General features: G+C 39.4%; 1 protein-coding gene across 1 annotated transcript in view; it reads left to right on the top strand.

Annotated features, from left to right (window-relative positions):
• Positions 1-18,472, top strand: part of PTPN11 (protein tyrosine phosphatase non-receptor type 11) — a 30,938-nt gene extending 12,466 nt beyond the window's left edge. Inside the window, exons 7-16 of the mRNA XM_072879650.1 lie at positions 2,119-2,215; positions 2,832-2,911; positions 3,038-3,196; positions 6,408-6,539; positions 7,431-7,585; positions 8,246-8,313; positions 8,974-9,125; positions 13,359-13,471; positions 13,698-13,799; positions 14,849-18,472. Coding sequence (XP_072735751.1) covers positions 2,119-2,215; positions 2,832-2,911; positions 3,038-3,196; positions 6,408-6,539; positions 7,431-7,585; positions 8,246-8,313; positions 8,974-9,125; positions 13,359-13,471; positions 13,698-13,767 — 1,026 coding nt within the window. The 3' untranslated portion in view covers positions 13,768-13,799; positions 14,849-18,472. The remainder of the gene's footprint in view (positions 1-2,118; positions 2,216-2,831; positions 2,912-3,037; positions 3,197-6,407; positions 6,540-7,430; positions 7,586-8,245; positions 8,314-8,973; positions 9,126-13,358; positions 13,472-13,697; positions 13,800-14,848) is intronic.
• The last annotated feature ends 997 nt before the right edge of the window (positions 18,473-19,469 follow it).

Genomic DNA, 19,469 nt, shown 5'->3' with positions numbered 1-19,469 from the left:
TGTTGCAGTGAAATTGAGGACTATGTTTCAGATTTATTGTTGCATTGTGTACATCTCTTAATGGGCTTGTTAGAAGTCGTTGCTGCTCATGGATCTCTCCTCAGGGATGCTCAAAGCAATAATAATTAACTGTATAAAGTGAAGACGTTTGAAGCTATGGTTTCCACACTCTTAATTGTTTCCATTTTTTAACCTGCTAGCAAAGTTTAGCTTTCGGTTCTTTTGCTTAGCATTTCACTTGGCTGAGACTCAAAAGTTAATACTATATAAAGGTGCTCTGTGATAATGGCACTTGAAAGACTCTTGCAGTGTGGCAAGAGGTGAGCTTACTGCAAAGTGCTGTTTCACCCATCACTAGTAGTAGCAAGCAATCCCATATGGGGATATGGTCTTTTGCTTCACAAGCACAAAACTTGGCAGCTTTCCTATATTGCTTTTGTTCTTTGGTTTCCCTGTCTTCAGGATGAGCCTAATTGTCCAGGGTCACTAAGTGAGGTGGTAACAGTAACAGAGATTGAAACAGAAGTGAGGAAATGTGCCTGACATGCCCAAGCTTTAAAGTAAAAGCAATCTCTGCAAGATTATTAAGAGTGGTAATAACAAGGGGAGCAGCTTCCAAAGCGTGAGTATTCCTTTTAGTCAGGCCAGTACTGCTTTTGGGATTAAAACTTGGAACAAAGACATTGAGATTCTGGTCCCTCCAGCTTCATTGCAAGTAGGGGGATTTGCTAATAAGCAACATGGCTGTGAAGTATGGAATTGCTGTTGTCCCTGTCATTAATTGTGAACCAGGCACTGAGAAATTAGCTTCTTGCCAACAGGAGAAATCCCCATGCAGGTTTATTGTTTCTGCACCAGGATGATTTATGGATAACCCTGTTTGTAGTTATCTGATGCACCCCCCTTATCCCCCAACAGGGTAACATGAGAAAGTCTGGGCAAAATTTTGTACTGGTTTAGGGAAATGGCCTTGTGTTGGTATAAGAGAATAATTACAGCAATTAAAGTGCTATGTGGCTGTGGTGGTGGGTTGTGCATTGGCATTTTACCTGTCTCATCCATACCTTTGAAAATACTATAGCATTCCCCTGTGGGCTTTTGTTCTGGGGGAACAGACAAGAATATCTTCCTAATACTCTGCTTCTAACTGCTGAAGGACTTTCACTGTGCTTGATATTTAAATACAGTTGCTTGTGTTGATGTGCTTTGTTGGGTTTTCTGTATGCTCCTTCCTCCTCTTTGGTTGTCTAGAGTTGGTCTGGCTGCAGCTTGCAAGGATCTGGTCTTGTGGTGTTGCTGTAACACAGCCTTTGTAATCTCAGGGACTTGTTCTGGGGGCTTTCCAGCAGTGTTACTACAGACTCGTTGTAGCTGAAGGAGTGGAAGAAGGCTGGTAAGGCCTAGAGGAATCCAGTACAGCTCAGGTAGAGAAGCACTGGATCACAAAGTGCCTTACTCCTTTGCAGGTTGGCAATGTTTTGAATACATTAGTTACTAATCTTTATCGGTACTAAAGCTAATGCCAGTTCAGTGGAAATTTTTTAACTCACCTGTCTGATTCCGCAAAAAGGAGAAATGCAATAGTACTCCTAACTTTTATGCTTGGTGAGAAAGACCTAGTGATAAATATGTTTATTTGAACCTGCTCTGTAGAACGCTGCTTGTGTTATTTTGTTTATTTCGTGTGCCTTTTAAGATGGCCAGATTTCCACAGACAAAATTTTGCTGTGCTCCTTTGTAACCAGTTATGTTTTCCTTGCACAGTATTTTACAGCTAAAAGCTTTAAGGGAGCAACTTGCATCTGCTTGGTCTGAACAGTATCATGAGGACTTGCTGGTTCTAGTTTGTGGTTTAAAGAGGCTTTGAATTAATAGGGGTGTTTACTTATCAGGTGGAAAATAGCTTGCCTTGTTACTCCTGCTCCTGTGTTTCTTATATACCTTGGAAGCAATGCTGTACTAAGTCTGAATGGAGAAATCCAGTACCCCTCTCTTTCTCTGACTGTCTGGCATTATAATCAAGTATTATCATTTTTGTGGGAAAGGATCGCTATAATAATGGTGAAACAGTCCATACTGCTTTTATTAAAACCAGTTATTTGTGCTGTTTTAATTTAGACTTTACAGCAGCAAGAATGCAAACTTCTCTATAGTCGTAAAGAAGGTCAGCGTCAAGAAAACAAAAACAAAAATAGATACAAAAACATTTTACCCTGTAAGTATTGATTTCTTTCATTATAATGTAAGCCTGCTACGTTTCTATGCTTTATTTTCTTAGCTGGTAAATACAGGGTTAATTAATCTCCACTGTGCTTTTTCTTCTCTGTAGTGATAATTTCCCCTCTTATGTTGTCAGTATTAGCCCGTGCAATTTCCAATTTGTGTTCAAACATTTGCACTTTGTAGATACCGATTTCAATTCCCAAATACTGTTTTTATCTTCAGCTTTCATTTAAAAGTGTCACATCCCTAAACTGTTATTGAGCAAACTGGAATGCTTAAATTTAAGAGGATTAATTTGTGGTACAAAACTGCCTGGTGCAAATCCAGTGGCCATTTGCCTTGACTTAGTGCTTGACTGTCCATGTACTCATGAGTTACTAGCGGTCATGAACACTTATTTTGATCTAGCTTGTTATGAATTGGCCACTTGTTTTAAGAGATGGCAAAAGAGGAAAGGTTGAATATTCTAGCTGCTAACTTACTGAGTCCGATAACTTAATAGCTTCTGGTAGCAGTAAGAAATGTATCTGTCTGTGGGATATTTAAAAATAGCTGTGTGTTCACAACAGTAGGATGCAAGTGCTTAACATATATATGTATTCTTCCAGTTGATCATACCAGAGTTGTTCTACATGATGGTGATCCAAATGAACCTGTTTCAGACTATATCAATGCTAATATTATTATGGTAAGTATACTCCTACCTACAGGAATCTTGTTGGCACAGCTCATGCCTACTCTTTAACATACTAGCCTAAATCCAAGTTAGTCTTGTAACCATTTGTCACCCTTTGTTAAATTGTTTTTTCTCTAGCCTGAGTTTGAAACCAAGTGCAACAACTCAAAGCCAAAAAAAAGCTACATTGCTACTCAAGGTTGCCTACAGAATACAGTGAATGATTTTTGGAGGATGGTGTTCCAGGAGAATTCTCGGGTTATTGTTATGACAACAAAAGAAGTTGAAAGAGGAAAGGTAAAAACAAACTCTCAAACTGGCCTTAGGAAAGGTCATGACATTTGAATGCAAGTAAGGACTAAACTGACTTGGTTATATTGATTTATAGGCTGAAATCTGGTGTGCCACCACTGTCTTTGGAGACCTGGAAGGTGCGGAGTGTCCTTTTTTATTGGTGCCTGTGGGAATTGAGGATACACTCCTATCATATCATCAGGCCTCCCTTTTTTTAAGGGTTGACTGATTAGATTCACATTCAGTAGCTAAAATTTATGTATTTTAAAATTATTCAGGGAATGAGGCACTGGAATGTGAGATGTAGCCGAACAGGCATTCTGCATACCTGAAGGGGTAAACTCCTTGTTCCTGTTACAAAAGTATTGCCATTTATTTTAGCTTACCGACCTTGTATAGACTTTACTAGAAAAGCAGAACTGTGGGACTTGATTACTATAAGAATGAATTTAGATGATAGTGCTTCTTATCTAAAAACTACAATATAATGTGAAAGTTATTGCCCCAGATTCACCTCATTCAAGTCACATTTACAAGACTCTACTAGAATGCTGTTTTCTCTTCTGGCTTTACTTTCTATGCTTGAATTTGATAACATTCTTATTACATGCTGAGCTAGTGATTACAACTGAAACTGTATGTGGCTAGGAATCCCTCAACCAGGTGTGATTTAGCACTTTTATTCCTAAAGTCAGGTCCTTTGCCTTTGACTGCCCTGTTCTGTGTGAAGACAGCTGCCTGTTCAGCCTCAGGAATCTGCGAGCTGCTTGTGAACTGCTCTGGCAGTATTTAATGCTCTGAAAGAGGAAATTTTCCTGCAGTGGTGTATCCCAAGAACCTCCATTTTACCTTTAAGTGCAGAGATCTTGTCTTATTCACTGTCTTCTGGCAAATCTAAGGCTATTACTTTGTTTCTGGGTTCTACTGACATATGGCAGGAAAGAATTAGGAAGTAGTTGTATACTGATATTCCAGCAACAGTCACATACTGCTTGCTGTGTATAGTATAGTTTTATCTTTGGAACGTGTAGTTTCCGATCTCTTTTTTGTTTGGTAAACAGTTTCTGTTCTCTCTTTTTTTAAGTTTCTCTACTTTTTCCATGTACCATTGTCCACCTTTTTTCAATAATCTGATGATCTGCTTCTGAATGGAAAGCTGTTATCTTGTTAGATGAGCGTCACTTTTGGAAAAAATTGAATTGAAAGTATAGCTAATGTTTTTCTATGGGTGACTGATAATTGCAGGGGTTCCTTACCACTGCCACAAACAAAAGAGGCTTTGTGTGTATGTACTGAAGACAAACAGCAGTAGATTTTATGGGCTTCTCTTCCTAATCTAGGTATCAAAGCTGCCATTAGTGGTGTTTGTAGAAACCATTAGATTTTGTCTTGTGGAATTTTTTTTTAGGCTTTGTAAACTTCTGCCCATTCATCACCCTTATAAAGGGGCATGATTTGTTTCCTTCCCAAGAATGAACTGAAGGAGGGAGAAACTACCCCTTTCCAGTAACCTTCGTCTTAGATCTTTCTCTTGGAAGAAGAGAAATAAATTATGGGGTTGTTTTGGAAGAGTTGACTTGAATACACTTAATAAACTTTTTTTTTTTAATAACCTACAGGATGGCCTGTGCTTCTCTGCAGTTTCTCCATGATTCTTTCCAAATTGTGCTAAGCCTGTTGTTTGTGCACTGGCTGTATAAAACACTTTAATGTCTGATTACTTAATCAGTGCTACATGCATTGATTTTTTTTTTCTTTTTTTGTTTTCTTGATGCCTATTTCACATCTTCAAGAATTGCAGATAACAGTCCTGATATAAAAGAAAAGCTTTTTTTATCTCAGGCCAAGATGTTTTCAGATCTACAGGAAGGAGAGAAACCTCTACATCAGAGATGACTTCAAGAGCATGTTGCCTAAGGAAGTGAGGAACTATGAAACATCTCAGATTTGCACAGGGTCCTGAATATGCTTTAGAATACACTGTAGAAGCAGCAAATACTTACAAATTAAAATAGTGGTGTTTTGGAGGCAGTCCATTGAGCTGATAATACATGCATCCCCTCTGTCAGACTAAAGCTTGTTTTAGCATTGCGTGTTACTGTTCAGACTTGCTATACCAACTGCTCTTGTGTTCAGAGTTCTGTATTGAAACTGCAAGTTATGTTGGCATACGCTGAGATCTTTTCTTTAGCTTGTACCTTTTTGGAGACGGCAGGGAAAGAAGGGCAAAAGTAACAGAAGAGCATCTTGTTGCCTAAGTAGGCTGGAAAGCATGTGTTCAGTCATCTCTTACTGTATCTTGTGTTGGCAGAAGGAACTTTCTTGTTGCCATGTTTTCTCATAAATATGCAGTAGTAACTGCAAATAGGAAAAGTTTTTCTGTAGTACTCAGTGTTTGGTCTGTGTTTGCTGTTGCTGGAAGCTGCATCTGTATACCCACTATAATTTCTCATCTGATACTGTGTGGACTTGTATTACATTCACAGGCTAACAGGAGTCACTCTTTCCTGAGCTTTTACAGGAACCAAATGAAAGTAGTAATAGGTGAACCTGTTCTTCAGTGGATGGAATATATCCCTGGCCAAAGGTATTCTTGCGAGAGAAGCAGCACACCAAATGCTCTAAATTTCAAAACCTACAGACACAGGAGGCTTCAGTCCCCGGCCATAGGGAGCAATTCTTTGTTGCTTTGGTGATTGAATTAGAGCGCTATGTTAGCCCTTTCTGCTCTAAGTGATGAAAAAGCAAGCACCCAAGTTTCAATTCTGCGAAAAACGGCTTATACCTTTAACTTGTATTTATTTTGCAGGCTGTTGGATTTTGATCGTAGAATAGCCTGTAAGGCTACAGCATTCCACTGGAAATTCTCAGTACTTTGAAACCCGTAGTTGGGTGGAGATACAAGTAACAGTATTTTAATCTCTGGGTTTTGAAACTATCAAGAAAAAGCAGGTACTGAGACGATCGCGAAAGCTGCTAAGAGGAGAGATTGCCTGTACTTGTTTGTCTGAAATCATCTGGTGTTTGTTATGGGGAAGAGAAACTTTCCCCTAAAATGTACTTGACCTTGTCAGCTAGCTGTCGAGTTGGCACTAGTAATTGTCCTCTATGTATTCAGAAATGAAAGCTTCAGAAATGTGTTTAACCAGTTTGTGAACCAGCCTTTCTTACTGATTACTCTTCTTTTTTTTTTTTTTTTTTTTAAATTTTGCAGAGTAAGTGTGTCAAGTACTGGCCTGATGAATATTCCCTAAAGGAGTACGGTGTTATGCGTGTTAGGAATGTTAAGGAGAGTGCAGCACATGATTACACGCTAAGAGAACTTAAGCTTTCTAAAGTTGGGCAAGTAAGTATGTTAGTAACTCTGTCCTTTTAATTTAGGTTGCAGATCACAAAAAAATTTTGCAGAAATAGACTGTTTCTTTGGAATCAATAAAAGCACTAAGAGATTAATAAATTGAGCCCTGTCTCTTTCTTTGAAGCTCCAGGTTTAGTTCCATACATCTTTCTCTTTGTCCTTGGGATAATTGAAGATTCTTACACCTAAGCACTTTTTGGCAGAGGATGCATGGCTGCAGAGCTTTGAGGAAATCTGGAAAGAGGGACGATGCTATTAAGTAATTACACTTAAGTTTAGCTAGGCATTTTCTCCCTTGCATGGAGACCGTCGCACTAGAAGAAAATGGTTGTGTGTGGGTCCAGATTGCAGAAAGAACACTTAAGGGAAGGAATACAAAAGATGAGGAAGGAAATAGTTAACTAGTATGGAAATAGCACTTCCTTGTTAAGGAACAATTTGGATCAGGGTGCAAAACCAATTGTGTAAGAAGCAAATAAGCAGGACGTATTAGACGGGTATGTCCATGGGATGGAAATGAGTGGGAAGAAGTGCATAAGGTAGGTGCCACGAGTGATGAGTATGACAGGTGAAGGTCCCTCGCTGTTGGTCACCCTCAGACAGAACTTTGCCACGGCTTCTGAAGGTGAAGATGGAAATGTTGTTGGAAACAACTGTGTGAGAAAGAGGGAGCTGAGGAAGCAGGTGGTGTGATTGACTCGTCAGGCCAGGAAGAACTCTGGCTTGTTCCCTGCTTCAAGAGAGTTGTGGTGCTGTGGATACTGAGCAGCAGGTTGGATATGCCACCTTCTGATCTGACTCAACTTTGCCACACAAATGTGTTTAGCTGGATTTTGATCTTAAGGATTTTGTTTTCATGTGTTGGCATCTTCTTTCCAGGGGAACACAGAGAGAACAGTCTGGCAATATCACTTCAGAACTTGGCCTGATCATGGAGTCCCAAGTGACCCTGGAGGTGTACTAGACTTTCTAGAGGAGGTGCACCATAAGCAGGAGAGCATTTCTGATGCGGGACCAGTTGTGGTCCACTGCAGGTACGGTGATGCACTATGCCTCTCCTGCTACTACTCTCTACACCTTTGGAGTTCTGTTGGATCCCCCCTTTTTTTTTTTTTAAACATTAAAAGATGACAGCTTCCCCCTGAGAGCTACTCAGACTTTCATCTGTCAAGGTGTTTGTGCTTTACGTTTTGCCAAATGATGTATTCTAGATAGGTGTCAAATGGTTACCTTCTAAGCAGGCTGTCTTTCAGAGTGTGCACGTCTGTATGAATAAGAATTTCTGATGTTGTGTGAGAAGGTGGTGCCAGTCTTGGCCAGATGCGTTTCAGGTTGCAGGATCATGGGAATTCTAGTCTCCCATCCCACCTCCTGTGAGTGCTCTCTCCTCAATCTCAGCTTATAAATGAGATACTTTTTATAAGGCAAGGAAATGTTACATTTGACCTTGTAGGTTTTTTTCTGATTCAAGGATGTTGTTAAATGCTGAGGTACAGAAGTGCTGTTTATGACTTCTGTCTCGTCCATGTTAAGTTGATTAGGTCTCTAGTTACTTTTGGCTGTCTGGCTTGGTTTGACTCTGGCTATAATTTGGAAGTCTAATGTCTCTTAATGTTAGACTCTTACTTGGACTAGTGTTTTGGTGTCTATTCAGAAAGCAAAACAATTAACTTTTTTTCCCCTTCTCTTTACAGTGCTGGGATTGGGCGAACAGGAACTTTCATTGTGATTGATATTCTTATTGACATAATAAGAGAAAAAGGTAGGTTCCCCCCTACTTTTATTTTCCTGTGGGACACTGACAGATACATCACAGGAAAACAACAGGAGTGTTGATAGAATAGAGGATTGTAGTGATGCTACAAAGTAGGCATGCGTGTTTGGCATAGAAAGGACTTGCTCACTCCTCTTGACTTAGCTGGAATCAAAGTGCTGAAACCCTGCTCCAGTTCAGCATAATGAAAACTTTCAGCTGAGGATTAGCCAGGAGTCTGATTATGTTTTTCTTATTATTTTTATTATTTGTTTTTCTTTTAAAATCATTCATAAGTGTGTGGCTGTCAATGTACTCATGCACGCTGAATTTGAGTAACTTGTTTTTGGAAAATGGTGTTATATTTCTGTATAAACTGCCATAAACGCTAACTCAGCATGTATGTTGAGCTAGGTTGCATTTAAAGTAATCTTGGAACAGTGTGAAGTGGTGTAGTTTTCTCCCCCAGGACAACTTTCCACGTTATGCTACAGTTCTACAGATCTATGTATTAGTAGTCAAGGACAAATTCTCTGTGTTAAATGTGAGCAATCTTGCTTCTTGCAAGATTGTTCAACTACGCTGTGTTCTGCTGGAAGATGAAGCCAATCTCTCCTCCAAAGAGAAAGTTTATTTCACTGTTCTTAACATTATGATGATTCTTCCTAGGTGTGGACTGTGATATTGATGTTCCAAAGACCATTCAGATGGTGAGATCACAACGGTCAGGAATGGTTCAGACAGAAGCACAGTACAGATTTATTTACATGGCAGTACAGCACTACATTGAAACGCTACAGCGCAGAATTGAAGAGGAGCAGGTATATTTGTCCTAGAGTATAAAATGTTACATAGGAACATGCTGTCATTGGAACAGGGAGCAGAGTTGCTTGTTTGTTGCCTGTTACTTTTGGAGGCCTGACTGACTGTATAGCTGATGCATCATGAAAAGGCTGGGTCTGTAACCTGTTCAGAGAAGCTAGCCTGTATTTCAATTCATTGTGCTTAAGAATTACTTAAACTATTAGGTGGAATTAGAAAACTGTAAAACAAAAAAGTTGTGTTTGGCCACTTGCAGAGGAAGAAAATCATCAGTCTGAGAGGCTTCTCCATATGACTGCAGCTAGTGCTGCTTTACCTTCTGTGAAAATGCTTGCATGTATGGGATCTTGTCCCCCAGTCCCTGCACCCCAGATCTCAAATTCCCTTAATATTACCTAGTTTTCTGTGCAAGAAGAATAAAAGATAAGGCTCTGGTAATTAATACAGAACTCTGTGCTCTATTGAGCTTTAAAGAGATTTCCAATCTGTTAACTGTACTTCTAAAGTACGATAATTGAATTCAAATGCTAGTAGCTCTAATAGGTATTTTGGAGTCTTAAATTACATGTTTATTAGTAAGAGGTAAGTATATTGGACTGAAAGATTAAAGAATGAGTGTGGTGATCTTGCAGTACAGTGTCCAACAAAAAGCAGTTAGAGGAGTGATTTGGCGTGATAAGGTGAGAAAAGTTTTGGAATATGTGGTGACAACCACAAGACCTTCACCTCACTCTTCCTGTTTAAGTACTTAATTGCACTTAAATTTTACAGTCTTTTACAGAAGTTACCTTGATTTGTAATAAAGAACTGACATTCTACTCACTGTTGCTTTCATACTCTGCCCTAACCTCTGGTCATCTGGGATTTGTATCTTTTTGTTTCAGAATTTCAGTATCTTTCCTTCTGCAGCTGGCTTGCTGCTCAGAAGGAGATAAACCCACACAACTGATCAGGCACATGTGGGGAGCTGCGCAGTTAGCGCAGTGCCAGGTGTGAGATGTAATCCCTGTTTAGAGATGGAGTGTGCCAGCTCGGACTTGGCACTGTTGTGTGGCTTCTGGCTGCTTTGGAGTGTGGCAGAGCTTATTTTATATTTGCCTGCATGATGTAGATGCACTGTTCAGCAGAGAGGATAGAGACTTTATTCCTCTCCCCAGGACAGCTGTTCTGTGCTCTGAGGGTGATTAGACACAAAGTGAAGAACAAGAAATCCCTCAGGTGTACTGTTGGGTTTTTTTTCCTGGCTTTGTTGTCTCACTTTGCCTTAGAGCTGCCTTGTATCTCTGTAATTATGCAAGCCTTGCGTCCTCAGTTTTTTGAATATGGTCTCTTTCTGCTGCTGCCATTGACAAAATAGATCTGTAACTCTCTCTTGACTGTTGTAATCGGTTTCGAATAGTATTTTGTTATTGAGTGGAACAGTGTATTTCTCCTATAGTGATGAGGCTCAGTTAGTTGTGTTTCATCCTCTATTCCATTACTAGCTCAGAATGCACAGGTATAAAAGTTTAAGAAACTGGAAATAGAACATTGCTTTACCTCAGGAGATCTTGACCTATAACTAGGGCTAGTGGCAGCTATAGGAATAAAACAATATAAAACTTTTAAGACAAAAGCAAGGCTATGTGGTGACTATAGGAACTAATGTCCTGAAAAAAAAAATGGTGGATTTGGAGTGCTTCAAAGCATTTTGATAGAGCAGAAAAAAAATTGCTGAGTAGACTAGTATGGAATGCTTGAATTTCACCCCAAAAAGATAGTTTGGGAATAAAACACTGTGTTTTAAGAAACTTTTAACTTCTGGAACCTTCCTCTCTCTATACTTGTTTTAATTGCAGTTGCAAACAGTAAAACCTGAAAGTTGGGAAAAAAAAATGATGAGGTGAATTACGGCACCTGTATAGGAAAGAGTATGGGGTCGTGCTCTCTGCTTTTCAATCTGGATGAGCACAAGCCAGCTCTGATAAGAAATTAGGTCATCACGTTAGCTAGCCTGTTGACATACAGGACTTACAACCAACTGGGCTGAAGAAGTGGATATGTGAATAGCTGCATCTGTTCACATAGATATGCCTATTTTTTGTTTATACTCAGGAAAAATTTCCCTCCTCTGCTAGCATTCTCTCTTGCATTGCAGTGCTGAGAGCCTCAAGGCTTCATAGAGTTAAGTGTTGTGTTAAATATTGCCTGTTGTCTTACAAGTGTAGAAGAAAAGCAAAGTGAATTTGTGTTAGGGTTTGGGGTTTTTTTTTCCCTCCTGTGGAGTGCTGGTTTTGGCTGAGGTAGGGGTAATTTTCTTCATAGTAGCTAGTATGGGGCTGTGTTTTGGATTTGTGCTGGAAATAGCGTTGGTAATATAGAGATGTTTTCGTTCCTGCTGAGCAGTGCTTACACAGAGTCAAGGCCTTTTCTGCTCCTCACCCCACCCCACCAGTGAGTGGGCTGGGGGTACACAAGGAGCTGGGAGGGGACACGGCTGGGACAGCTGACCCCAGCTGCCCAAAGGGCTATCCCACACCATATGGCCTCATGCTCAGCACATACAGCTGGGGAAGAAGGAAGGGGGGACGTTCGGAGTGATGGCGTTTGTCTTCCCGAGTCACCATTACGCGTGATGGAGCCCTGCTGTCCTGGAGATGGCTGAATACCCGCCTGCCCCTGGGCAGTGGGGAATGAATTCCTTGTTTTGCTTTGCTTGTGTGCGTGGCTTTTGCTTTCCCTATTAAACTGTCTTTATCTCAACCCACAAGTTTTCTCACTTTTACTCTTCTGATTCTCTCCCCCATGCCACTGGGGAGGAGTGAGGGAGCAGCTGGGTGGGGGTTAGCTGCTGGCTGGGGTTAAACCATGACATGGAAACGTGTATATCTTTACACCTAGGAAACAAGTAGTTCTTACCACATTTGTATTATTCTGAATTAGAAAGGATAATTACAGTGAATTAAGTGGAAGGAAGAGAAGCCAGATATCTACTTTTTCTTGGCTTGTTTTATCTTTCAGTCAGCTTAAGTAATAGAAGAACTGATGGATTCTTTTTAAATTGCTTTTACTATACAGTTCATCTGTAACTTGAACTGCCATTTGCCACGTAGTTTTGGGGGTGGTGGTGGTGGAAATCAAGCTCTAGTTTTGGACTTCAGAATATTATTGGCAGGTGAGAGGTTTGTACCATAACCCAGAAAGCAGCAGAGTTTGAACCTTTGTTTTATTTAAATCTTATTTTTTAGCTTTAACCTTCCAGGTAATTGATCTGGACTGGTGGTCTATTTGAAAGTGATTTGTCAGGAGTAAGTAGGAGGCTGAGAGGGGAGAAGTTCAGTAAAATAACAGAACAAGTTGAGCAAGTTTTGAGCAAGTCTCAGAAGGCCATCTTGGAAAAACTTCAACCTACATTGCTATACAAAGCGTTCGTAATGGAAACTCAGCAGCCAGATCTCCCCAGAGGCCCTGACAACCTCTGTTGTGAGATTGATTCAGGCCAGTTATTTAGTACTTGTTTGAGCATTAAAAAAAAAAAAAAAGAAAAAACACAAAACCAAAAAAGCCAGTACCCTGTAAAATTTTGAAATGAGGCTTTAATTTATATGTAGGTTTCAGTGTATGCATGTGTTGTGAATGTTTGTCTTAATTTAAGAAAGCCATATCCCCTCTCTTTCCTAGTGTAGCTTTGCTTGCTGGAGCCTTCAGTATCTTTAGATGAATGCCAGCACAATTGGCTGCAGCTTGTAACATATGCTGCAGAATACAAATAACAGCTTGGGTTCTTTTTATATCAAACCTAACGGGCTAAGATGTTATTTTATTAGAGATCTTGCAAACAACGTTGTTACTCGTTTGGCCACATCTCCAAGCTGGAAATAAGGTCAGTGGGAAGCCCACTGGCTGGTACTGTCTATTAAAGAATGAAGTGTGGTTTCTTCTGCCAAGTAAGATGAAGATTGTGTACGAGTGCTGGTTCATAAGGTTGGTACGTTCTGCTGGAGATGGTGGTGGAAAGAGGAATATTGAAAAGTGAGGCTTTTCAAGTCTTGTAACAAATAGCTAAAGCCAACCTTTAGATCCTATCCGTGTTGTGTGTGTTATCTACGGAATTGAGCACTCTTCTGTTCATGGACAAACCTTTCTTCTAAAAACATACATGGTTAGTTATACATGTAATTTCTGCACTACTTCAATGATTGTTTTCTATTAGTAATTCAAAACCTGGCTTTTTTTTGTGTTTTGCCTCACAGAAGAGCAAGAGAAAAGGTCACGAATACACAAACATTAAATATTCTTTATCGGACCAGACAAGTGGGGATCAGAGCCCTCTTCCACCCTGTACCCCAACCCCAACGTGTCCAGAGTAAGTTCTCTTCTGTTGTTAGTGTGTGAGTTTTGAACTGTACTAACTAATCTTCAGGGACCTTGAATGAGAATGAGTTATCACAGAATCTGCCCTGGACTGTTGCCCTGTGCTTTGCTTTTAAAATAAATTGAGCAAAATAAATTGTCACTGAAGTATATTGTGTGTACAAATGTGGCTTTCTCAAACTAGATTCTTCAGACTGTAAATACTTGTTTCATTTCAGAATGAGAGAAGATAGTGCTAGAGTATATGAAAATGTGGGGCTGATGCAACAGCAGAAAAGTTTCAGATGAGAAAATGTACAGAGACTTCCGTGCAAGGGCAGGTATGTATGTTCAGGAGTGAGTGTGCATATCCAGCCTGGAGTTGTGGGGTTTGGAGAAAACGTACACAAAACCGAACTATGAGAAGAACTATAGGAAGGACTCTTTATAATGCCTGAAATGCATGTAATCTGTCCCTCTTAGGGTGTTTAGATTTCAGAAGCTAATTTTGATTGAGTTGCATCTATGATACCCTGTCAAAACAATGTAGAATATTAGCTTGGTAGTTTGGCCTTTGTTCTCATGTCCTGGCTCACCAGTGACATAAGTTGGAAGTCTTTATTATTCAGGAGACTGAAATTCTGCATGCTAGCAGAAGATGAGTAGCAATTACAGTCTGAACTTTCGATGTCTTTTGTAAGTGATCTTTGCTCCTGGTCGATGCTAAGGATTTGTGTGCATCTAAAGAGAGTCAAAGAACACTTAATCTCATGCTCAGCCTCATAAAAGATGCGATGAGTGAGTTTACTGCTGTGCCTGTGTGGTGTGAGCAGTTGGTGTAGTATTGTTGTCATACTAGTAAAAATTAAATCCTTGCTTTTGCTGAGATACAAATTTGTATATTCTCTTTATTATGTTTTAAATATCTGTTATAATTTGGTTCTTGCAATCAGACCACTGAATATATATATAGAGGTTATTAGCTAATAAGTTTATCTGATACTTCGGTTAATGGGCTGTGAATACAGCAAAGGAGTACCTTTGAATTTAAGGTGTCTTTAGTAATGAAATTATTTTTGATTCTAATCTAAAGCCTTTTGTTATCTTTCCCCCTGTGTTTTTAAAGACCTCAGGAATTCTATTTTCCCTTTTCTATTTGGTAACTGTAAGTGTGTTTCATCCATTTAGTCCAGGGATCTTCTCCAAGTCTATACACAATCTTATCCTCTACTGCAAAAGTACCACGCAGTTTATAAGCAAGGTTTGAGACTTTTGGTTGATTTAAAGGTTTTTCTTGAGTCAAAATTTAGCACTTCTGTATAATGTCAGAATAAGAAATAACTGCTGTTTTTTTTCCTAAAAAATTTTTATTTTCTTCTCCCTTTCCCAGAAATGAATATGGTTTTTAAAGAGGTCAAGAAAGAGATGGAAGAAGCTTCACATGAACGGTGAACTCTGAGGGCTTGGTACCTTTTTATTTACGGTTTTAATCCTTCAACAGTAGGCAAAACTTAAGACCATCTAAAGATTGTTTATATCTCTTCTCTCCAATACCTGATTTACAATTGCTCATTTTCCAAATAAAAGGAAATCCTTTCTACAATGTAGACAACTACTTTGTAGAGTCAGTTTTGAATCCCACAAACTGTTGGACTGTCATCCATTTGTTTTTTAAATAGTATTTTTGTTTCACAGTATGGCTATTAGTTGGGGTTTTTTCCTTATTTGAGCAGTTGTGGGATTTTTTTTTTTTGTGGGTGGGGGTGGGGTGGGAGAGCAATGATATGGATAAATCCGTTACACTAATGTAAAATACTGATGGGAACAATACTTGATTGTTTGAAAACAGTGGATCATCAGCGTGAATAGAATCAGCTACATGATAAAATTAGTCCTAATACATTTCAAACTCAGACTGAGTTTCATAGGGGTGAGCAGTTATGGATATGAAGGTGCTTTTTGTGATAACTGATGGCTTTGATTACAACTTAGCTGAGTGGCTGGATGGGCTATTTGAGTAATTATGCAAGGTAGCATTTACATCAAACGAAATTTCTTTTACATGATCTCTACGCAAAATAGAAATTTACTGTATCTCTCAAAAGACACAGTGGCCTAGTGGTTTGTGAGGACACTGTCTGTGTTAATGTGTCTGTGTTCATCTATTAAGCCAGAGATTGAAATTGTAGAGTTAAGGTATTTTTAAAAGTTGCATGATGACACCTTGACAGCATATTAAAAACAGTGAAACAAGTAACCCACTGTGCAGGCTGTTACCTTAGTTTAAGGTAACCCTCTTCCCCTTCTGCTGGGGAGGTGGAAGTTGTTGAGCCTTCTGGTTTTTTAGTAAGGCCTTATGCTAGTGCAAGTGGCTAAATTAAAGTTGTGTGAGGAAAGCAGTGCATGGAAGCTAGCTATCCACTAAAATTGCCTTAGTTGAAAAGGGCAGCATGGGCAGCAAGGCCAGCAGGCTTGTTCTGGTTTGTTTCATCAGGCAGGAGTTTATTACCATTCTACCTGAAGTGCCTTTCAGAGCTGCATTGAATTTGCTTTCCCTGTCGGATTAAAAAATCGCGTCCATCTGAAACCACTTCTGATTTGTCAGTGAGACAAAGTCCTCTTCTAGACACTCTAGAATGAAGAACTGCTGTTAAGCTGCCAGCTAATTGGGTTTCTTCACTTTGTTTGCTGTGTCCAATTATCTGGACCAGAAGCTCCTCTTGAAGCTGTTAGCAGCTGCATGTGTGCTTTAATGGCAGAATTGGTCCCTAGGAGTGGGTACCGGTGGTGTCTTACCAACATCTTTCCCCATGTTTCTGGGGAAGTTCTGTGACTTAAATGGTGTTAAGGAATTATTGCCATTTTCATACAGCAGGTGCAGATGGTGAATGCTGCATTAAATTGCTGTATGCAAGGGTGCAGGGCCAATGGAATTGCATTATTGGCCTTACTAGTGAAATTATGCTAAAGCCTGGAATGTAATTAATGCAGCTTTGTGAAAGGTTAAGTGGGAGATTACATTACCTTTTCCTGAGAGTGCTTTGCAAAATCAAATATTTGAACACTTTGTTTGAACTGAATGAAGGTGCTTCTTTAATGTTAAGCAGAATTTTGTTACTTTGCCTATTGTCCTTTTTGTCTTTTGAGGCTTTGGGTTTTTTTTTTTTTTTGGAACTCCTGTCACCAGCATACCATAATACATGTTTTAATGTCATAGCTTTATATTCTAGTCATAAATACTTGTGCCCTTTCTAGATCTAAAATTTCTAGTCGTGGTAAGAGAGAAATCTATTAATTTGATAGTGAGATACCTATACTACATCGCCTGCTTCCTCTCCTGTCCCTATTTACAGCTTCGTCCTGCTGAACAGGGATCAGTCCTAAGTGTTGGTATTTGTATAGAGCAATTGACAGCAATTAAATATTTGTCTAAAACTTTGTGCAGAGTTAGATGAATTCTACAATTCATATGTTATAGCAAGGTGGAATGCATGTTCAGGTTTGCAGCTATTCTGCACCAAACTGAAAAGTCAGGGGAAAAATCAAGAGAAACAAGAGAAGGATCCTGAATGAATCTGAACTCTGTTATGAACTCAGTTAATGTGATGTGTCTTAAAAGATTGACCTGTATAAGCAGCAATCAGTTACATGGCCAACATAAAGTTGCCTCTTATGACCTCATTTTAGCTCTTTAGAACCTGCCGCTGTAGGATTTTTTTTTTTCTTGGAACCAGGGAATTCTTACTGCAGAATGTGTATTAATCCTGGGAAGCATATGGTGGAAGAATGTCAATGAGGGGGGAACAGCATCTGCAAGATTGTGAATAAATACTCCTCTCTTAACTGGAGTGTTAGGCCCTGCTGAATACCAAAGGGGAGACCTTGCAAAATAAAATGTCTGCCTTTCACGCACCGGCAAGAGAGGGATGATTCTTAAAGCATTTTTAAAAATTATTTTAAACAATGGCTGGGGTTTGTGACATATGAAGCAAGAAAGAGCAATGTCCTTTGGTTCAGGGAAGATAAGTGAATGTGGGTTTCGTGTATTTCTAGTGAGTTTTTAGAGAACAAATTTTAAGCATTGATTTACAAGCTTTTGCTGTATCAATGGAATGGAAAAGGGATGCAGTTCTAAGTATTCTGTTGTAGAAGACTTTATACCACAAGGGAAACTTTAACCCAACTCCTAAGGCACAATAATTTATGCCAGCATGAATTTGCTGCAGACTTCATTTACTGAATGTTTTATAGCATACACTTTAATTTCAGCTAACTGTTGTTAGGACTGATTGGTTCTCCTATTAATCCTGACCAAACTTTATTTTTTCCTCTTAAGATATGTGTTTGAAACACGATTAACTAGGATACGGCTAACAAAGTTATAAAACCTGTTTCCTTTTTTGTTGTAGGGATGGGAAAAATCACAGCTGGTACTAGGATGTGTTGTCAGGTTTTGATTTTTCTACCCGTAACTTCATTATTTCAAATTAATTTTTAATTTCTCCCTTTTAAATAGTGAAACATAATTAATAATTTCAAGCCTGTTTATTTATGACATTATTGTGATTTTTTTTATTACAGTACTAAAGACTAATGAAAAAGGATCCTCTTAGTAGGTGGAGTAGACCTTGCATTTATTTTTTTTCCTGCAATGTATGAAGTATTGTACCAGAGTATTAAATGAAATGTAATATTTTATTGAAAAATCTCTGTCCTTTAAAAGGAATACATTTAGGATGTCATCAATTTGATGTGAATCATGTAAATGTTGATAATGCGCTGTTTATTATACATCTAGTGTTTCAAAAGACTCACTTATTGCCTTTGCCCACATACATTCTGTAGACCATTTACAGTTGTCAAAATGTGACATTAAAATAATAGTTCATGTATAGAAATATTGGTGGTTGTCTATTGTTTTCTGTGCTGGTATTTATGGGTCTTAGTTCAGCTGCTCTGCTAGCTGCGTTGTGATTTTTATTGCTGCAAAGCTATATTATCAGAAATAAAAGCATATCTGTAAACATCAGAACTTCAAAAAAAGGAAAAAAAAAAGAAATTAAAAAAAAAAAAGAAATAAAAATCATTTTCTTAAGACGGTTTGTCAGTTACTCTGTTCTCCAGCTTGCAGTCAGAAAAGATGGTGTTGTATGGGCACTAATCTTCAAGTCTAGATAACAGTGTTTCGGAGTTGTACTGCTGAGCCCCCCGCGGGATGAGATGCTGTTGAAGAGAGCAGCTGTCCTTCCTGAGAGCCAATGGAGCAAAACTCGTATTAAATATGATGTATACGAGCTTTTATCTCTGTGTTCCTACCATCCGCTGCCAGCTGGCTGCTCCGTGGGAAGTTCTCCATGCTGTCCAGGTACTGCCTCTCCAGTTAGCCCTCAATGGCTCTTGTCCTGGGAGTCCTGCGCTTGTGCTCCTGCAATGCTCAGGTGTCCCTGCCACCTTCTGTTTTCCTGTTCCTGCTCCACCTCCAGATAATTGACACTCGTTGTGTCTTTCCTGATTTTTGAACTTGGTGTGGAACTTCCTCAAAACAGGGATGAGGATTAGCTTCTCTTTTTTTGCTGATTATTGGTGTGTAATCAATCACCTTTAACTGGGGGAAAAAAAGGACACTCCTTTTCTTTCTCTGTGTGCGGTGCACTTAGCTGCAACCAGCTCTTCTGGGGTGAGTGAGAAAGACGCTGTTGCTCTCACTCCTGCTGCTCCTTCCTTCCAGATCTTTCATCTCTTGCACCATTTGTCTTTGGGGCTCTGCCGTTTCCTGAGCTCCCTTTATGCCAGCACCATGCAGTGACTCAAAAGAGGGACTGGTGCTTTGAAAAGGAGCTGTATTGCACCCCAGGCTCCTTTCTGCCAGCTGCTGCTACCATACTTCAAAAGCTATCAAAATTTCTGACTCTCTATAGCACTTGGAGCTAGACACTTCCAAAAATGTAATGTCCTACCTGTTCTCTAGGCTGGAGCAGAAGAGCATACATGTGCCCCTAAGTATTGCAAAT

This window comes from Ciconia boyciana, chromosome 15 (genome assembly GCF_034638445.1).
Source record: "Ciconia boyciana chromosome 15, ASM3463844v1, whole genome shotgun sequence".
Classification (NCBI taxonomy): Eukaryota; Metazoa; Chordata; class Aves; order Ciconiiformes; family Ciconiidae; genus Ciconia; species Ciconia boyciana.
Note: the sequence above shows the minus strand (reverse complement) of the source record. Positions and strands in the feature narration are given on the sequence as shown.